Source organism: Cetorhinus maximus, chromosome 20 (assembly GCF_964194155.1).
Source record: "Cetorhinus maximus chromosome 20, sCetMax3.hap1.1, whole genome shotgun sequence".
Lineage (NCBI taxonomy): Eukaryota > Metazoa > Chordata > Chondrichthyes > Lamniformes > Cetorhinidae > Cetorhinus > Cetorhinus maximus.
This window is the reverse complement of record NC_135898.1, coordinates 87,604,002-87,623,044: the sequence shown is the minus strand read 5'-3', so window position 1 is coordinate 87,623,044 and position 19,043 is coordinate 87,604,002. Positions and strand designations below refer to the sequence as shown.

The 19,043-nt window shown below is 44.1% G+C and overlaps 1 protein-coding gene across 4 annotated transcripts in view; it reads left to right on the top strand.

Moving 5' to 3' along the window:
* The window catches only part of LOC144694552 (spondin-2-like), a 125,629-nt gene extending 108,181 nt beyond the window's left edge, over positions 1-17,448 (top strand). For all 4 annotated transcript variants that reach the window (XM_078565116.1, XM_078565115.1, XM_078565117.1 and 1 more), the window contains exons 3-5: positions 6,766-7,279; positions 12,285-12,701; positions 17,227-17,448. In XM_078565116.1, coding sequence (XP_078421242.1) covers positions 6,766-7,279; positions 12,285-12,701; positions 17,227-17,360 — 1,065 coding nt within the window. In that variant the 3' untranslated portion in view covers positions 17,361-17,448. The remainder of the gene's footprint in view (positions 1-6,765; positions 7,280-12,284; positions 12,702-17,226) is intronic.
* Positions 17,449-19,043: the final 1,595 nt, after the last annotated feature.

The following is a 19,043-nucleotide window of genomic DNA, read 5'->3' as shown; positions in this document are numbered from 1 at the left end:
GACCAGATGGATTACACCCCAGAGTTCTGAAGGAGATAGCTGAAGAGATAGTGGAGGCATTAGTGGTGATCTTTCAGGAATCACTGGAGTCAGGGAGGGTCCCAGAGGACTGGAAAATCACTAATGTAACCCCCCTGTTTAAGAAGGGAATGAGGCAAAAGACAGGAAATTACAGGCCGATTAGCCTGACCTTGGTCGTTGGTAAGATTTTAGAGTCCATTATTAAGGATGAGATTTCAGAATACTTGGAAGTGCATGGTAAAATAGGGAAAAGTCAGCAGGGTTTCATCAAGGGGAGGTCATGCCTGACAAATCTGTTAGAATTCTTTGAGGAGGTAACGAGTAGGTTAGACAAAGGAGAGCCAATGGATGTTATTTACTTGGACTTCCAGAAGGCCTTTGACAAGGTGCCGCATAGGAGGCTACTCAGTAAGATAAGAGCCCATGGTGTTAGAGGCAAAGTACTAGCATGGATAGAAGATTGGCTGTCTGGCAGGAGGCAGAGATTGGGGATAAGGGGGTCCTTCTCAGGATGGCGGCCGGTGACTAGTGGAGTTCCGCAGGGGTCAGTATTGGAACCACAACTTTTCACTTTATACATTAATGATCTAGATGAAGGAACTGAGGGCATCCTGGCTAAGTTTGCAGATGATACAAAGATAGGTGGAGGGACAGGTAGTATTGAGGAGGCGGGGAAGCTGCAGAAGGATTTGGACAGGTTAGGAGAATAGGCAAAGAAGTGGCAGATGGAATACAACGTGGGGAAGTGTGAGGTCATGCACTTTGGTAGGAAGAATAGAGGCGTAGACTATTTTCTAAATGGGGAGAGAATTCAGAAATCTGGAGTGCAAAGGGACTTGGGAGTCCTAGTCCAAGGTTCTCGTAAGGTTAACTTGCAGGTTGAGTCGGTAGTTAGGAAGACAAATACAATGTTGGCATTTATTTCGAGAGGACTAGAATATAAAAGCAGGGATGTGCTGCTGAGGCATTATAAGGCTCTGGTCAGACCACATTTAGAATATTGTGAGCAATTTGGGCCCCGTATCTCAGGAAGGTTGTTCTGGCGCTGGAGAGGGTCCAGAGGAGGTTCACGAGAACGTTCCCAGGAATGAAAGGCTTAACATATGAGGAAGGTTTGAGGACTCTGGGTCTATACTCGATGGAGTTTAGAAGGATGAGCGGGGATCTGATTGAAACTTACAGAATACTGAAAGGCTTGGATAGAGTGGACATGGGGAAGATGTTTCCATTAGTAGGAGAGACTAGGACCCGAGGGCACAGCCCCAGAGTAAAGGGAAGACCTTTTAGAACAGAGATGAGGAGAAACCTCTTTAGCCAGAGAGTGGTGAGTCTATGGAATTCATTGCCACAGAAGGCTGTGGAGCCCATGTCATTGAGTGTATTTAAGACCGAGATAGATAGGTTCTTGATTGGTAAGGGGATCAAAGGTTACGGGGAGAAGGCGGGAGAATGGGGTTGAGAAACATATCAGCCATGATTGAATGGCGGAGCAGACTCGATGGGCCGAATGGCCTAATTTCTGCTCCTATGTCTTATGGTCTTATAAACAGGAAGATATGAATAGAACCAAAGTATTGTATGCCTGATCTCACATTAAATACATCAGCTGACTGAGGCTGCCCAAGTGTTCATCAGCCATTCAGATGGTGAACAGTTGGAAAGTGGAGACTTTGGGGAGCTTCTGTCAGCTGACATAGTTAAAGTGTTATCAGATCAACCTCTACAACAGCAACATTAATATACTAAAATGTCCTAAGGCACTCCACAGGAGTCACATTAGGAGATATTAGGTGTCAAAGTGGTAGGTTTTAAGGAGCATCTTAAAGGACAGAGGGTGGGAGAGGTGGAGAGGGTTAGGGGGGTAATTGCAGAGCTTAGGACCTGGTGTGTAGTATCTAAGCTCTGCAATTGCCTCCCTAAATTTGTTTTATAGTGATGTGAGATGAGGGGTAAATGTTGACCAGGTCACAAGGGCCATCCTGCTCTTCTTTGAAATAGTGCCTTGGGATCTTTTACATTGAGTTGGGAGGTCAGACTTGGTTTAACTTCTCATCCAAAAGATGTCACCTCTAACATTACAGCACTCCCTCAGTACTGCACAGGAGTGTCAGCCTGGATCCCATGCTCAAGTCCTTGGATTGAGAATGAACCCACAACTTTCTGAATCACTGAGCTATGCAAGTCTTTACTTTAAAATGCAGTGATGGGATTAAAAAGAAAGAACCAGCATTTATGTAGCACCTTTCACAGCCTCAGGACATCCCAAAGCACTTTAAAGCCAATGAAGTACTTTTGAACTCTAGTTACTGTCATGATGCAGGAAATGCTGTATTTTTCATAATGTTCTTTTTGCTCATCAGACCTTAGAGACCTCAATATGTACAGATATGTAACATTTCTACTAATTGAAAATCTTCAACATCAATCAAATATCAGAAGATACATGGAAAAGATTTATCAAGATCTGGCAAGGCCTTAATCATTTGCCATGTGCCAGTCCTTTTCGATTGCCCTGTTTATACTGTTATCCAGTCCAGGTTTTTCTATTTACTGTTCTCACTTGTGCAGAAGTTTCTTGAAATGTGTTTTATTTTAATGAAAAAAGGATAGTTAGCTCGTTAATCTCCCCATCTCCTTTGAAATTCAGACATAAATACTGATGTCAAGCCCAGTCAATCAGAACCATGCATTCCAAGTATCAGACACGAATCTTATTTTTACTTTAAGATTACATATTTTGACAGTAGTCATGCATGCCCAACAGTGACATTCCATTATGAGGATAAAGGCATGATGGAACCTCTACTGACATTGTGGTTGTCAAGAGTAAAAGAAAATATGTTACCTTAAAACTATATGATGCTTACATTTATTATGACATTCAACATTTCACAAAATGACTCCCTTATGGACTGCAATCTTGGCAGTCATCAACACCAGTACCACCCCATAAACAGCATTAAGATCAATGGCCAATGAAGCTGTTTTAGTGGTGTTGGTCGGGTGAGGAGTGTTGGCCAAGACACCTGGGGAACTCCTTTCTGTGAGAACTGCTGTGAAGTCCTTAATGTCACCTTCATCACCTCAATAATCAGACCTTGGTTCAATATCTCATCTGATGAGCGGCACCTCTGACGTTGCAGCAGTCCTTCAGCATAGCACTGGAATGTCAATTTAGATCATGCAGTAAAACCTGACATAGCAAGTTAGAATGCTCCCAACTAAGCCAGGCCATCACCTCATTTTCAATTATTATATGAATTTTACTAGTAAATAATATATATATAAATTTTAATTATAAAATATGATTTAAAAAATAACTATTCTTAATTTAGAATCATAGAAAGTTTACAACAAAGAAAGAAGCCACTTGGCCCATCGTGCCTGCACTGGTTGAAAAGTGAGCCACCCAGCCTAATCCCACTTTCCAGCATTTACTCTGTAGCTCTGCAGGTTCCGGCACTTGAGGTCTATATCCAGACACCTTTTAAATTAGTTGAGGGTTTCTGCCTCTACAACCCTTTCAGGCAGTGAGTTCCAGACCCCCACAACCCTCTGGGTGAAAAACCTTTTCATCTCCCCTCTAACTATTCTACCAATCACTTTAAATCTATGTCCCCTCATCACTGATTTCTCTGCTAAAGTAAATAGGCTCTTCCCATCCACTCTATCCAGGCCCCTCCCAATTTTGTGCATCTCAATCAAATCTCCCCTCAGCCTCCTCTGTGCCAAGGAGAATAATCCCAGACTATCCAATCTTTCCTCATAGCCGCAATTTTCCAGTCCTGGCAACATCCTCATAAATCTCCTCTGTACCTTCTCTAGTGCAATTACATACTTTCTGTAATGAGGTAACCAGAACTGCACACAGTACTCAAGTTGTGGCCTAACCAATGTTTTATGTAGTTCCAGTGTAACCTCCCTGCTCTTATATTCTATGCCTCAGCTAATAAATGAAAGTATTTCATATGCCTTCTTAGCCACCTGGTCAACCTGTCCTGCTACTTTTAGGGATCTGTGGACATTCACTCCAAGGTCCCTCACTTCCTCTACACCTCTCAGTATCCTCCCATTTACTGTGCGATCCTTTGCCTTGTTTGATCTCCCCAAATGCATCATCTCACACTTCTCTGGGTTGAATTCCATTTGCCACTCTTCTGCCCACCTCACCAGTCCATTGATATCTTCCTGCAGTCTAGAGCATCCTCCTCACTATAAACTGTGCAGCCAATTTTTGTGTCGTCTGCAAACTTCTTGATCATTCCCCTTACATTTATGTCCACATCGTGAACCCTATGCAGCCCCACTGGAAAAAGCCTTCCAGTCACAAAAACATCCGTCATCAATTACCCTTTGTGAATGTACTGTGAATCTTTGGAATTCTCAACCCTAGAGGGTTGTGGATGCTCTTTTGTTGAATATATTTAAGGCTGGGATAGACAGATTTTTTTGTTCCTCAGGGAATAAAGGGATATGGGGAGTAGTTGGGTAAGCGGAGTTGAAGCCCAAGATCAGCCATGATCATATTGAATGGCGGACCAGGCTCTACGGGCCATTTAGTCTACTCCTGCTCCCATCTCTTGTGTACAGTTTGCTTGAAGTTCCTCGAAGACTCAGCAGGTAAATGACACACAGGGAGAGATTTTTGATTTGGGCACTAAAATGGGCATGGTAATGGTAACGTGCTAATGGTGCCCACTCAACATGACAATTGGGAGAACTGAACCACTTTTAGGTTCAGGTCTCTTTAATACTTTCTTGGCGCGCTGCCACAGGTCGGCAGCAGGCCAGAAGATTTTTGTGGAGAACTGCTCCTGACCCCACAAAAAAATCTGAATAGAAACCCCCCCCAAAAAATCTTATCTTTTGGGACAGGCATCCAAAGGTCCCTTTAAGATCGCTGGTCAGGTGCCCCATTGCCTGGAGAAATTAGATTGGCTCGGGCTATTTGTGTTTCACCCATTTCCCCTTGAAAGCTGCAGTCAGGGTCTTACCACAGGTATTAAGCCTTTATGTGTATATCGAAACAGTCTCTCACCTATTTTAGGCGGAGTGTTGGTGCCCATTTAAAGCTCTGCCTGGTGGTTGCTATAGACAAGCCAATGGATACACAAGGTCCCCGCCCAGGCTTTCAAATACTAATTGCCCGTTGCTTGGGTGCATTGCCAAAGGTGTCATCGTTCCAATGATCTCAGCTAGGACTGTGCCATGATCGGGTTCGGCGTTGTTGGGCTACTTGTGGTTTGGGTAACAGAGAAGAGGGTTGCCATTTCTGATCATTGCACAATTATCACTACTGCAAAGTGTGAGTACGTGGATGTCGGGCAGAACAGGAATGACCTGCCAACAGTGGCTAATTTTCACCATCAGGGTGAGTGCAAGCCTGCCTGTTATACACCCTACCAGTGTTGCTCCCTTCCAGTGACTCCTAACCTGAAAATGTTACATCCTTATTCAAACAAAAAAGGGGTATGAGGACAAACCCAGCAGCTATTGGCCTGTCAGTTTAACCTCAGCGATGGGGAAACTTTTCCAAAAGATAATCAGTGACAAAATTAACAGTAACTTGGACAAGTGTGGATTAATTAAGGAAAGCACAGATTTGTCAAAGGCAAATCATATTTAACTAACTTGTTGAGTTTTTTTTATGAAGTAATAAGAGTGTTGATGAGGTTAATGCAGCTGATGGAAATATTTCTCCACCCAGAGGGTCGTTAAGGTCTCAAACCCACTCCATGAAAATGCGCTGGGAATCAGATTCCATAGGAACTTTCACAAGGTTGGATTTGAAGCGGACTAATTTGCAGGGTTTGTGTGGGGTGGGTGGGGAGGGTGGGGGGAAGCTGAAGGATGAGACGAAACTGGGACAGCTCTTTTAAAGGTCTGACACCGGCAGGATGGGCTAAATAGCCTCCTTCAAGGCTTCTATAAACCCTAACCACTAATCCTAATCCCTAACTCTAAATCATGTGGTGTCAATAGCAGCTCACACTGCTGGCTGCAATGTCAATGGTCACTGTGTTGCCACCAATGGGGCAGGTAGGCACTATTGTCAATAGACTGCCCATCTTCTGAAATGGTAGTCGAACACACTGTAAATGTATTCCTATGACAACATTTAAAGATGAATTGAATAAGTATTTGTGAAAGAAGAGTATGAGAGGAGATTACAGGGAAAAGGCAGGGAAGTACAATTAGACTTGAAGAAGAACTGACATGGGCACAGGAACGATGGACTGGATGGCTTCCTATGCTGTATATTTTACGCAGGAAACTTGAAAGATCAAGTCAGTTGCCAGTTTTACAACTCTGCCCGATTTTACTTGCCACTAAAGCCAATGATAAAACCAACCACAGGAGTAAAACAGGCGGGCAACCCAGTGTAATCGTGCCAGGCATGTTAGGTTCAAATGGCCTCTGCAGTCTCAGTACCTTGAGGGCAGAAGGGAGGACAATGGGGGTAGGGAGGGGTAAAAGAACTGTATTGTGTACAAAATGGCTGATAGTGACTCAGCAAAGCAATCCCCTTTTGGGTTCCGCCAATTTCGTTTTCCTCGCTGCCGATTCGCTACCATCCGCTTTGCACAGCACCCAAGGCGAATTTCACCCCCAAGGAATTTTTCATTAAGTTACAAAAGTTGGGATTCGCCAGTCCTTTCCCCTTTGGGAGTCAGACTTTTTCTTTCTAGTTTTGAGTTTACACAAAGATTGAGGAACTAACTGGGTTTTCACTTTGCTGTTCAGGTGTCATTTCTGGTGCGTATAATTCCCAGTCCAGATTGGTTTCTTGGTGCTAACAGTATCAACCTGTGTGAGAATGATAATTGGAAAAAATCCTACACCTTGGATCTATTCCCTTGGGATGCTGGGACAGACAGTGGATTTACATTTTCGTCTCCAAACTTTGCCACCAACCCTCAGGAGACAATATTCCAAATAACCGCCAAGTACCCGTCCCATCCAGCCAATTCCTTCTACTATCCACGTCTGGAAGCATTGCCCAGAATGGGCCACTCAGAGTTCACTCTGCTCTCCGCGATCTCGCCCAGTCAGGCACCGAGCGAGGAACCTGAGAAAACGCAATCAACCCAAGGACAGAAACAAAACTTGACAGAGCTTCCACAGGTCAACCGGACGCTGACTGAGAATGGGACGAAGACTGAAGCCGAGCTCTTCAAAGTCGACGATGGTTTCAATGACGTGCTTGAAAAGCTGATGAAAAAGGAGCCTGGAAGTAGGTTCAACACAAACGGAAAGAGTAAGTGATAACCTGAGCTGGACCCTATATTCACAGGGATAGGGTCAGTAATAGGCCATTCAGTCCTCTGAGCCCCTTGTCATTCCATTAGATCATGGTAGATCTGAACCTTAACTCCACAGACCTGCCTTAGTTTCATATCCCTGAATATCCTTGCCCAAGCAAAAATCTATTGATCTCAATCTTGAAAGCTCCAGTGATCCAGTATCCACAGCCTACTGTGAGTAGAGAATCACACATTTCTTACTCACGCTCTGTGTGAAAACGTGCTTCCTGATTTTGCTCCTGAACAGCCTGGCTCTAAATTTTAAAATTAAATCCCCTCACTCTTTACTCTTGTTTCTCCATATCGCCCTAATGAATCCATTAAACAGTTTGAACACCTCAATCAGATCAGCCCCTAAATGTAGGAGTACAAGACAAGTTTATGTAACTCCTCCTTATAAGTTACCCTCTAAGCCCCGACTCCAATTTCCTCAATTAGTGGTAGTTGGCTAGGAAGTTTTCTGGATCTTCACCTGCCATCACTGTGCTGGGTTTCCGCTGCACTTTCAGTGAAGTAACAAGAAGGAGCAGCTCCGAGGAATTCTCCGGCCATTGTGATAGGCAAAACTTAAAGAATGCTTGGTACATAAATCAACTCATAACATTTACTATTGAGAAGTAGCTTGAGGCATCTGCACTATGGTGCAGAACTTATCCACTGGGATCACATGTTAGAAACTCAGACACACGATTCCTATAGTTTTCCATCCATTAAACTTTGCACCAGGAATGTCGATTCATGAGATCACTCATTTGACCGTTGAAGGTAATCGGACCTGACGCTGTGACCCATGTTCCTCGACAGAGAGCCACAATAATGTTGCTGGTGCCCCTCTGATTTGTACTCCCTTCAAAAGTGGCTTCCATGCTGGAAGTGTATAATTGCGGAATTGACCCTCGGGTTTTTTTTTTCTCTATTTTCTTCCACTGCGGAGACTTGAGCACAAAGTCTAAGCTGAGACTCCGCAGCGTTGTACTGAGAGAGTGCTGCGCTGTCAGAGGTTCTGTTCCTTCAGATTGGGCATTACACTGAGGCCCCAGCTGCCATCTCAGTTAGATGAAAAAAAGCATTATTTTGATGAAAGGCTGAAGAGGTATCCCCAGTGTCCTGCCCAACATTTATCCCTCAACCAATATCACAAAAGGCAGATAATCTGATTATTGACACCTTGCTGTTTGCTTTGTGCAAATTGGCTTCTGTGTTTCCTACATTACAGCACCTCATTGATTGTAAAGCACTTTGAGACATCCTGATGCTGTGAAAAGTGATATAGAAATGCAAGTTCTCTCTTTTTTCCTTTCACTGCTAAACACAGTAAATCGAGGAACTTTCCCCTGTTGTTCCTCTTAAGATGTTAATACACCATCCTACATAGGCTGCCTTCTCGCTGCATCCTCTGTATCAAAAACTGAGATTCGTCAACTTTCCTGTGGCTAACCAGAAAGGAAAGTTTATACAGGGTTGCCATGTTGTGATGGGAAATATAGTATTGTGGAAATCATCAAAGTGAAGGGCCAAGACCCATTGTGCTGGATACCATTAGGGATATAAACAGTTAAAGGGGAAACAAGGTAAATTGGCTATTTGCGTTTGGTGAGACCAAGATTGGATTTTAAAAGTTTGAAGATTGTAGAATCAATCAGGGATCCAGCAGGATAGACTTCACTGGGTTGCTTTCTCCAGCCCTGTACATTCCAATGTGCATAGCACTGACGCTGGACTGAATTTTAAAAACTGCAGCTTTGAACAGAGGAGATCTGCTGGTGCCAAAACAAAAAATTCCTCAGCAATTCCCACTGTTACTTTCTAGAGCTAAAAGAAACCAGAGATTTACAGGCTTCTATTGTTGGCGCAAGCATGTTTTTTTCCCTCGTCTTCGGCTCACATTATCACCTTCAACATTGCTGGCGCAGAGCTGCAGAGGCTCAGGGGCAGCCATTGGGAATGCAGGCCTGTGTTTCCTGCTGGAGATTGAGAATGCCACAATGCCATTTCCTGAAGCAGACTCCCACCAAGTGAAGCTCGACGGCAGGGGGACTATGGATTAAAAATTCACCCTTCATTTTTATCAGTAACATTAAAAAGAGTTGCCTGACTAGTGCTTTGACAAGAGACTCTGGGCACATATCTGGTTGCCTTTGGTTTCTGCCATTGATGGGGCAGTAACGGCTTCAATTTGGGGTCAGTAGTTTAACGATCCTGTTAAGAACTGCAGTGTGGCTGCCCCAATTTTAAAAATGGACCCAGGTTTGGTTATCCAAACTGCCCACCTGATTCAGACAATGGTCCCCTTTCAGTATGGTAATAGGACCCCGATTGCCGTTTTAAGTCAGTCTGCTCCACCCAAGCTGCAACTTGTTCCAGGTTTGGTGGTGGGGATCAGGGAGAATTCACCTCCGAGACCCGGTGGCCGTAAGTCCAAATTAATGCCTCTATGCCTGATAGGGTTGCCAAATTTGGCAAGGTCACATTCCTGGATGTTTCATCACATGATCTTGCTCCTCCCAGCCACCTTTCCACACCCCCCCTCCAACCCCGAAGCTCCCACCTGACACGCCCCAATCCTCGGGGCACCCCACATTCCCACACCAATTGGATAGAGAACAGGCCTTACATGACTGGACAATCCTCGACTGTCAGTCCAAACACTCTTTCTCCCCATCCATCTCCGATATTTTTTTGAATTAATAGACAAAACCGTTCAAATAAAATGAAAACATCTTTCCTCCTGGTTGCTTGCCATGGTGTCTTGGAGATTAATCTTCAATTCCTGGAGACTCCGATCCTGCTGGATTGCTAACCCTAATAGCTGACCTGGGCCCATTCCAGGCTGAATGCAAAAACTTGTGATAGTGTTTCCAATCTTAGCATTTGGAAACTGATGAGTACAAATTTCACCAAAAAAAAACAAGCACTTTTTCCCTCTGACAAGTGTTATCTCTTCATTGACATTGGGCAGCTTTACATGCTTTCTGCTGTACTAGTATTTGTACTGCACCACTAATGGTGGGCTGTCTAAAGCCAGGGATTATCGGACAACCTGCATAAACCAATACATTAACACAAGGTTATCAGCGAGCAGCCTCAGCAGGCAATTAATCCACCAGCAACAACCTCCAGGAGAACCAAATGATTTCTTTTCTCAGTCCCTATTATTTGATTTATAATAGGTCTCCCACCCCAAGCATCTTGAGAAAAGGTGTGGGCAAGTGATTTATCATCTCCTGTCAGCTCGCCCCTCAGCACTGACAGAGATACAGGAGCAAGCCATTTAACTCCTATAGTCTGTTCCACCCTGCCATTCAATGAGATCATGGCTGATCTGCCTTCTAACTCCATACACCAACCTTTGCCCCATCTCCTTAATATCCATAGTGAACAAAAATATATCAATCTCAAACTTAGGAACATAGGGAATTAACAATTGAAAAAACCTAGCATTAACTGTTTTTGCAGAAGAGAGTTCCAAATGTCTACCATCCTTTGCTTGTAGAAGGTATGTTGACCACTCCTGAAAGACCTGGCTTTAATTTTTAGGCTTTTCCCCCTAGAGATTGGGCACTTGACCCTTTTGGAAAGTCACAGCTAGAGACAGATGCCTCCCTATTCCATGGTTCTTCATGTTGCTATGCTAATATGCTTTGACATTCCGCTGCCTTGAGTCAGCAACAATTCTAACAATGCCACACCAGGTCAAATATAAATCCACCTAATTAACATTGATAATCTCTCTGCTCAACCCTAGCCCCAGAACCCAAGCTCCCTGATCCCGCCTAACCTGGCTCCCACTTATTTCCTTATACTGCGGGAATATTGTTGAGATGGCAACAGGAGAAGCTAAGCAGTTGCCAATCTAGAGAAACATCCAACAACAACAATAATGATTAACCTCTAATCGGCCCCATGACCTCTTCAGATCATCACCCTATGGTGAGTATTGGACTATTGGGCTTTAAAGAATAGACCAATAATTAAATATGACAAACATGCTCAACACCTCAGACTACCCACAAGCAACAGGACGAAAGATTGGCTAGTATAATCTGATGTAAAATACCAGTTATTGGAGCCTCCAATACCATATACTTGTGTATCTGTTTCTATAAAACATATAATATGCTATTTGATACAGAACTGTGACACTCATATATATTCATAATATAACAATTGTAGGTAGACTAAATAAATATAATAGTCAGCTGAATTGTTCCAGTGTCACACACATGCATTCTATAATGCATACAAATATCAGTAAGTGTAACACTTTGACAGCAACATTATCAAGCAGTTACAAGAGAACTGCGAACACGGAATGGAGTAAATTTCATATATTAGCATTAAGTCAAGATGCAACCTGTATTTTCCAATAAAAAGACAGATGTGACTACAGCAACACTGTTATAGCCTCGTGCAATAATTTTAGTAGAACATAATCTTTACACACGCTAGTAGAAAATTACACACTCTCACGCAATACAGGTAAAGGTAGTTCACATTACTTCCTTGCTCACTGAATAGTGGTAGATGTTAAAACACTCACACAGATTAAAAAAAAACAGGTTCTTTTTGTCTTTTTACAAACAGTTACGCAAAGGTTAAAGTTCACATGCAAAAGACATTCAAATGAATGTCAAGATCAAAAGCCCAACTGCAGTGTCTGGTATGCATTTTTTTAAATTTACTTACCAGAAATCCAATTAGCCACACCTGGATTCTCAATTAGTCGCACGTGGTTCGTGGCTAATGTATTGAACAACACTGGGTTAAACCATGCTATGTGGATTAGGAATTTAAGTGATAATTCCAAGTATCAAAGTAGTATTTCAGCATTCATTGGCAACAAATTAGCAGCTTGTTGGGAAGTGAAGTCAAAATGCACACCCATGCATGGAACACTAATGACTGAAAGCAATAACATTGTAAGGTAGAAGTAACAAGGTTTTTTCTGTTACCCTTCAGACTCCCAAGAAAATGATTTCACCAGCACACCTCTGGACTGTGAAGTCTCTGTCTGGTCTTTATGGGGTCTCTGCAGCCACAGATGTGGGATTGGCATCCGAGAGAGGACACGATTCATCTTGCAGCATCCCGCCAACGATGGGGAGACCTGCCCAACCCTGCTGATCCAGGAAGAGTGCGAGGAATCCCCTTGTCTGACACCCGTGACAGACAGCAATGTCACTGTTTTAGACCCAGCAGAAGGAACTGCAAAGACACACTTTGAGGCAAACCTGAATGAAAGCATAGACTCTGATTTACTGGAAGAGCCCCTGTCACAGCACAACGAAACAGGAGGTGAACCAGAGAATACCAGCGCATTAGCTCATCCTGACACAATGCGAGTCCAAGAAAGCAACCAGCTTCTGAAATTCACAAGTAAGTTACTTTTGTCCTTCTTTCCTGGAGCAAATCCAGCAGGTTTTCTTGTTTCTGTGCCTGCTGAAAGACCACCAGCGAATATGAGAATGTGCATACCAAAAGGTTCAAACAGTGAAATTTGCAGGCAATTTGCACACAGCAAAGTCCCAGCAATGTGATAATAACCAGATCATCTGTTTTATTGATGTGGGTTGAGGGATCCATATTGGCCAGGACTCTAGGGAAAATCCCCCTGCCAATAACATACATCTGAGAGGACAGACATGTCCCCACTTAATGTCTCATCTGAGAGGCAGCTTCTCTGACTGTGCAGCACTGGAGTGTCAGCCTAAGTCTTATGCTCAAGTCTCTGGAGCCATAGCCTTCTGAATCAAATGTGAGAGTGCTGCTCATTGAACCACAGGAACCAACAAGAGGGAAAAACATACTTGGCCCCATCCTCATCAACCTGCCTGCCGCAGATGCATCTGTCCATGACAGTATCGGTAGGAGTGACCACCGCACAGTCGTTGTGGAGAAGAAGTCCCAGCTTCACAATGAGAATACCCTCCATTGTGTTGTGTGGCACTACCACCATGCTAAATGTGATAGATTTCGAACAGATCTAGCAACTCATGATTGGGCATCATGAGGCACTGTTGACCATCAGCAGCAGCAGAATTGTACTCGAACACAATCTGTAACCTCATGGCCTGGCATATCCCCCACTCTACCATCACCATCAAGCCAGGGGATCAACCCTGGATCAATGAAGAGTGCAGGAGGGCATGCCAGGAGCAGCACCAGGCATACCTAAAAATGAGGTATCAACCTGGTGAATCTATAACACAGGACTATTTGCGTGCCAAACAGCATAAGCAGCAAATGATAGACAGAGCTAAGTGGTCCCACAACCAATGGATCAGATCTAAGCTCTGCAGTCCTGCCACATCCAGTTGTGAATGTTGGTGAATAATTAAACAACTCACTGTAGGAAGAGGCTCCACAAATATCCCCATCCTCAATGATGGAGGAGCCCAGCACATCAGTGCAAAAGATAAGGCTGAAGCATTTGCAACAATCTTCAGCCACAAGTGCTGAGTGGATGAGCCATCTCAGACTCCTCCGGAGGTCCCCAGCATCACAGATGCCAGTCTTCAGCCAATTCGATTCACTCCACGTGATATCAAGAGATGGTTGAAGGCACTGGATAGTGCAAAGGCTATGGGCCCTGACAATATTCTGGCAATAGTACTGAAGACTTGTGCTCCAGAACGTACCACGCCCCTAGCCAAGCTGTTCCAGTACAGCTACAACACTGGCATCTACCTGGCTATGTGGAAAATTGCCCAGGTATGTCCTGTACATAAAAAGCAGGACAAATCCAACCCAGCTAATTACCACCCCATCACTCTACTCCCGCTCATCAGTAAAGTAATGGAAGGGGTCATCAACAGTGCGATCAAGTGACTCAAGCTTAGAAATAACTCGCTCACTGATGCCCAGTTTGGTTTCCACCAGGTCCACTCAACTCCTGACCTAATTACAGCCTTGGTTCAAACATGGACCAAAGAGTTGAACTCTCGAGGTAAGGTGAGAGTGACTGCCCTTGATATCAAGGCAACATTTGACCGAGTGTGGCATCAAGGAGCCCTAGCAAAACTGAAGTCAATGGAAGTCAGGGGGAAAACTCTCCATTGGTTGGAGTCATACCTAGCACAAAGGAAAATGGTTGTGGTTGTTAGAGGTCAGTCATCTCAGCTCCAGGACATCACTGCAGGAGTTCCTCAGGGTCATGTCCTCAGCCCAACCATCTTCAGCTGCTTCATCAATGACCTTCCTTCCATCATAAGGTCAGAAGTGGGGATGTTCGCTGATATTTGCGCAATGTTCAGCACCATTCACAACTCCTCAGATACTGAAGCAGTCAATGTCCAAATGCAGCAAGACCTGGACAATATCCAGGCTTGGGCTGACAAGTGCCAAGTAACATTCACGCCACACAGGTGCCAGGCAATGACCATCTCCAGCGAGAGAGAATACAACCATCACCCTTGATGTTTAATGGCATTACCATCACTGAATCCCCCACTATCAACATCCTGTTACCATTGACCAGAAATTGAAATGGACAAGCCATATAAATACTGTGGCAACAAGAGCAGGTCAGAGGCTAGGAATCCTGTGACGAGTAACTTACCTCCTGACTCCCCAAAGCCTGTCCACCATCTACAAGGCATAAGTCAGGAGTGTGATGGAATACTCTCCACTTGCCTGGATGAGTGCAGCTCCCACAACACTGAAGAAGCTTGACACTGTCCAGGACAAAGCAGCCGGCTTGATTGGCACCACATCCACAAACATTCACTCCATCCACCGCCGATGCACAGTAGCAGCAGTGTGTACCATCTACAAGTTGCATTGCAGGAATTCACCAAGGCTCCTTCAACAGCACTTTCCAAACCTGTGACCACTACCATCTAGAAGGACAAGGGCAGCAGATAGATGGGAACACCACCACCTGGAAGCTCCCCTCCAAGTCACTCACCATCCTGACTTGGAAATATATCACCGTTCCTTCACTGTCACTGGGTCAAAATCCTGGAACACCCTCCCTAACAGCACTGTGGGTGTACCTACACCACATGGACTGCAGCGGTTCAAGAAGGCAGCTCACCACCACCTTCTCAAGAGCAACTAGAGATGGGCAATAAATGCTGGTCCAGCCAGAGAAGCCCACATCCCGTAAATGAATTTAAAAAAAAACATTCTCCCAAGTGCCTCTTATATCAGTCCGGAAGTTAGCTTCTACTACCCTGCCAAATTCTGATTTGACCAGTCTCATCAACTTTAACCATATAGCCATTCTTCATGCACAAGTTTTGCCAGGGAGTGAAATCAAGCTACTAAACCGTGGTGGAGGGGGTGCAGCCAATTCTGAATTTGTCCTCAGCCGATATCTGTAAAATTGCGCTTTCAGCAGGAGTCACTTAATAATAATGGAGAGTAGGAACCACAGGGGTCTGAAACCAATTATTAGCACACCCAAGCTTGGGTTGGCTCACTCATCAGGGATTGAAATTGAAACAGGAAGACTCTGGTCTTCAGGGTTGGCTTCTACACTGGGCAACGTATTAACCTATTGAGCTTTCAGGGGAAGCAAAGTAGAGTTTTTAATAAACATTTATCTTTTACTATAGTGACTGCTGATCAAGAGTCTTGTTGACTTTAGGACCTGGGAACTGAATAGTCAGATTTTAGCTTGATAAGCAAGGACAATCAAAGCTAAAAATATTAAAAATGTAAAGAAAAAACTGTAAATCTGAAATAAGTTTGTAGAAATGCACAGCGAATCTACCAGCATCTGAAAAGGGCACAGAATCACAGAATTGTTACAGCTCAGAAGGAGGCCATTCAGCCCATCATGTCAGCACCAGCTCTCTGAATGAGCGACTGACCTGGTACCATTCCCCTGCCTTCTCCCCGTAACCCTGTACATTCTTCCTTTTCAGCTAACAGTCTAATACAAGGGCAGATGAGGAAAATATTGTTATGTAACAAGTGGTTAGGATTTAGAGAGCAATGACTGATTGGCCGGTGGAAACATCGTTAATAGAAGCCTACAAATGGGAATTGGATAAATACTTGAAGGAGAAAAAGTTGCAGGGATATGGGGGAAGGAATGGGACTAATTGGATTACTCTTAGTAAAATCTGGCATAGACTTGATGGGCTGACTGGCCTCCTTCTGCGCTGTATTCTGATTCTGTGAAACATATTCTGTAAAATTCAGTTCTTAATGCATCTGAACTTGTGCAAGTCAATGGTCTGGGATCATTTTTGCCAACAGGTATAAGTCCATTTTAAATTGTGACAATCCTTCACAGCGGACCAAATGCCAACAGCATTTGATCCCATTGTACAAGACTATTTGTACAATCATTCTGCTTGTGCAGATTCAGATGGATCTAGGGGGCAGTAATTTTGACTATGATAAATATCCAATCAGCCACTGTACATCTCATTGAAAGCAGCTGCCTCAAAGTGTCCTTTTCCCTCAGTATATCTGTAAAGGCCAGTTCCAAACTAGAAGGTACTTTCACCATGGATACCAGCAATAGATTACCAGAATTTTGGAGCTGCTTATAGCTTTAAGGTTTTTTTTAATTCTTTCATGGGATGAGAGCGTCTCTGGCAAGGCCAGCATTTGTTGCTGCCCATCCTAATTGCCTCCATGAACTGAGTGCTATTGCACAGAGCAGTTAAGAATAAGCCACATCGCCAAAGGCTAGTGGATTTCCTTCCCCAAAGGGCATAAATGAACCAGTGACATGGTCACCATTACTGAAAGTGGTTTAATATTCCAGATTTATTAATTGAATTTAAATTCCATCAGCTGCCGTGGTGGGATCTGAATCCAAGCATTAGCCTGGGCTACTGGATTACTAGCCCAGTGACATGACCATTACACCACCATCTTCCCTGAGGTTATTCCAGCTCAGGTGGCAATTGATTCTATTTATATTTCTCCCTCTCACCTGCAGATGAAAGCCAGGGGATCCCAGAGGCTGGAGTTCAATCCATTGAGAGTCTGCTGGCACTTCGAAATGCTTCTGCTTCTACTGATCAGTCCTTCACTAACCTAACCTCAACTACAGCATCAGAAGGGGATGCATAGGAAGCATCCCAATCTGCTAATGTCACCGGACCCCATGCTGGTTCTGTTTAGCTATATGGTGAAAAAGAATAAAATTGTTTATAAAGCATGTGTGTGTGTGATGTTGGTTAACTGAGAAATGTAGGGCACTTGTAAAGGATAATATCAGAGACCCAAGCTTTGGACACATATAGAGATAACTTATGAGTTTGTACTCTCATGGTGTAGCTTTTTCTCAACAAAAGTCAGCTGAGTACTACACCCAATTCTAGGCACTGATGTAGGGCAGGCAAGAGCTATGAAGTTGCACCCTCATCTCGGAGGTTTCAGTTACAAGGAGGGACTGGAGGAATCTCTGCTCTTTGGCCTTGAAAGGATGGTCCTGAGCGGCAAATGGAGGTATACAAATGGTTATCAAGTGGAAAAGATAAATCCAGAACAATGCTTTAAAACTAAACTGCGAGGATAGGACAATGGGTCACAGGGCTAAGTGCTAAATGTAGGACTGAGAACAGGAGCTTCTTCACACAAAGGCAAAAAAAAACTACAGAATCATTTAACAGTTGAGCCTTTAGGTGATTCTGGATGAATGGGCCATTCCTCACTTATAATTCACTTACAATGTTGGGAAATTTGGGCTTGGGGACAGTGTGCCTGGTTGAAACTAGAGTTAGTAGTCTACTAGTTACTAGTCTACTGGTTCCACTGATAATTATTACAATTTGGTAGCAAAAGCAGCCCACTTAAAGTTAAAAAAAAATATGGATTACCTAAATAATGGGAAGACTATCACGCCAACATCAGTTTCGTCATTACAACAAAGGTTGTACTGGAAGGAGAGCACTGATAGAAATGGAAAATACCGCATGTCAGAATTAAGCATTGTCCGCCTGACCCTTTGTCCTCCAGTAATCAATAATCGGCTGCTCCAGGCAAACAGCCTCTCCTACAAGTTCAGTTTCAGGGTACCAAACACCTGAAATTCATGAAGAATTGAAGAACACTTTGGTATAATGATCGGCCTCCAAGCCCTGGGTTTCCGTGCCCATCGACTGGGGAGAAAGTGGAACTTTCTCCGGCCTGAATGGGGGAAACCCTCACGCCAGAGGAAAAGGATGGGGTGAACTCCAGGTGCACTCAACTGTTCATCTGAACCATATCTACTTTAGAAATATTGAGCAGAGGTATTGGGCTGGGGGATGCTGCAGAAGTAGGAATGTGCGAGACCATTGGGTGGGGTGAGGCCATTGTACAGAGAGGTTGGGTAGGTTTGAGGACACTGCAGGCATTTCGAGGGTGGGAGTGGGAATGAAAGGGGGCGAGGGGGAGGGTGAGGCCATTTACACACCACAGTGAGGATTTTACACCCGTAAAACTAGTCGAGTGCAGTACAACTGTGCTATAAGGAATCCTCTGCTTAGATTTGGTTGTCAAGTGTGCATTATGTTACTGTGTGGTTGCACGCCTTCATTCTGGTGCCTCTTTACTCGAGCGCTGTGCAAAAACAATTAAGCTATTAAACTGTAGCAACTGCAAATTCAGGATAAAACCTTCTTTGTTCCACGCAGTGTGAAGAAACTCGAGCTCCTCCTGGGCTCTGGGAGCAGACTGGCTAGCGGAGTTAACTTGTCTGCAATATCCCAACGTGCAACTGCTCCTAATCATGTTAACAGATCCCAGAGTTGCCGGACCCGCAGCCCATTG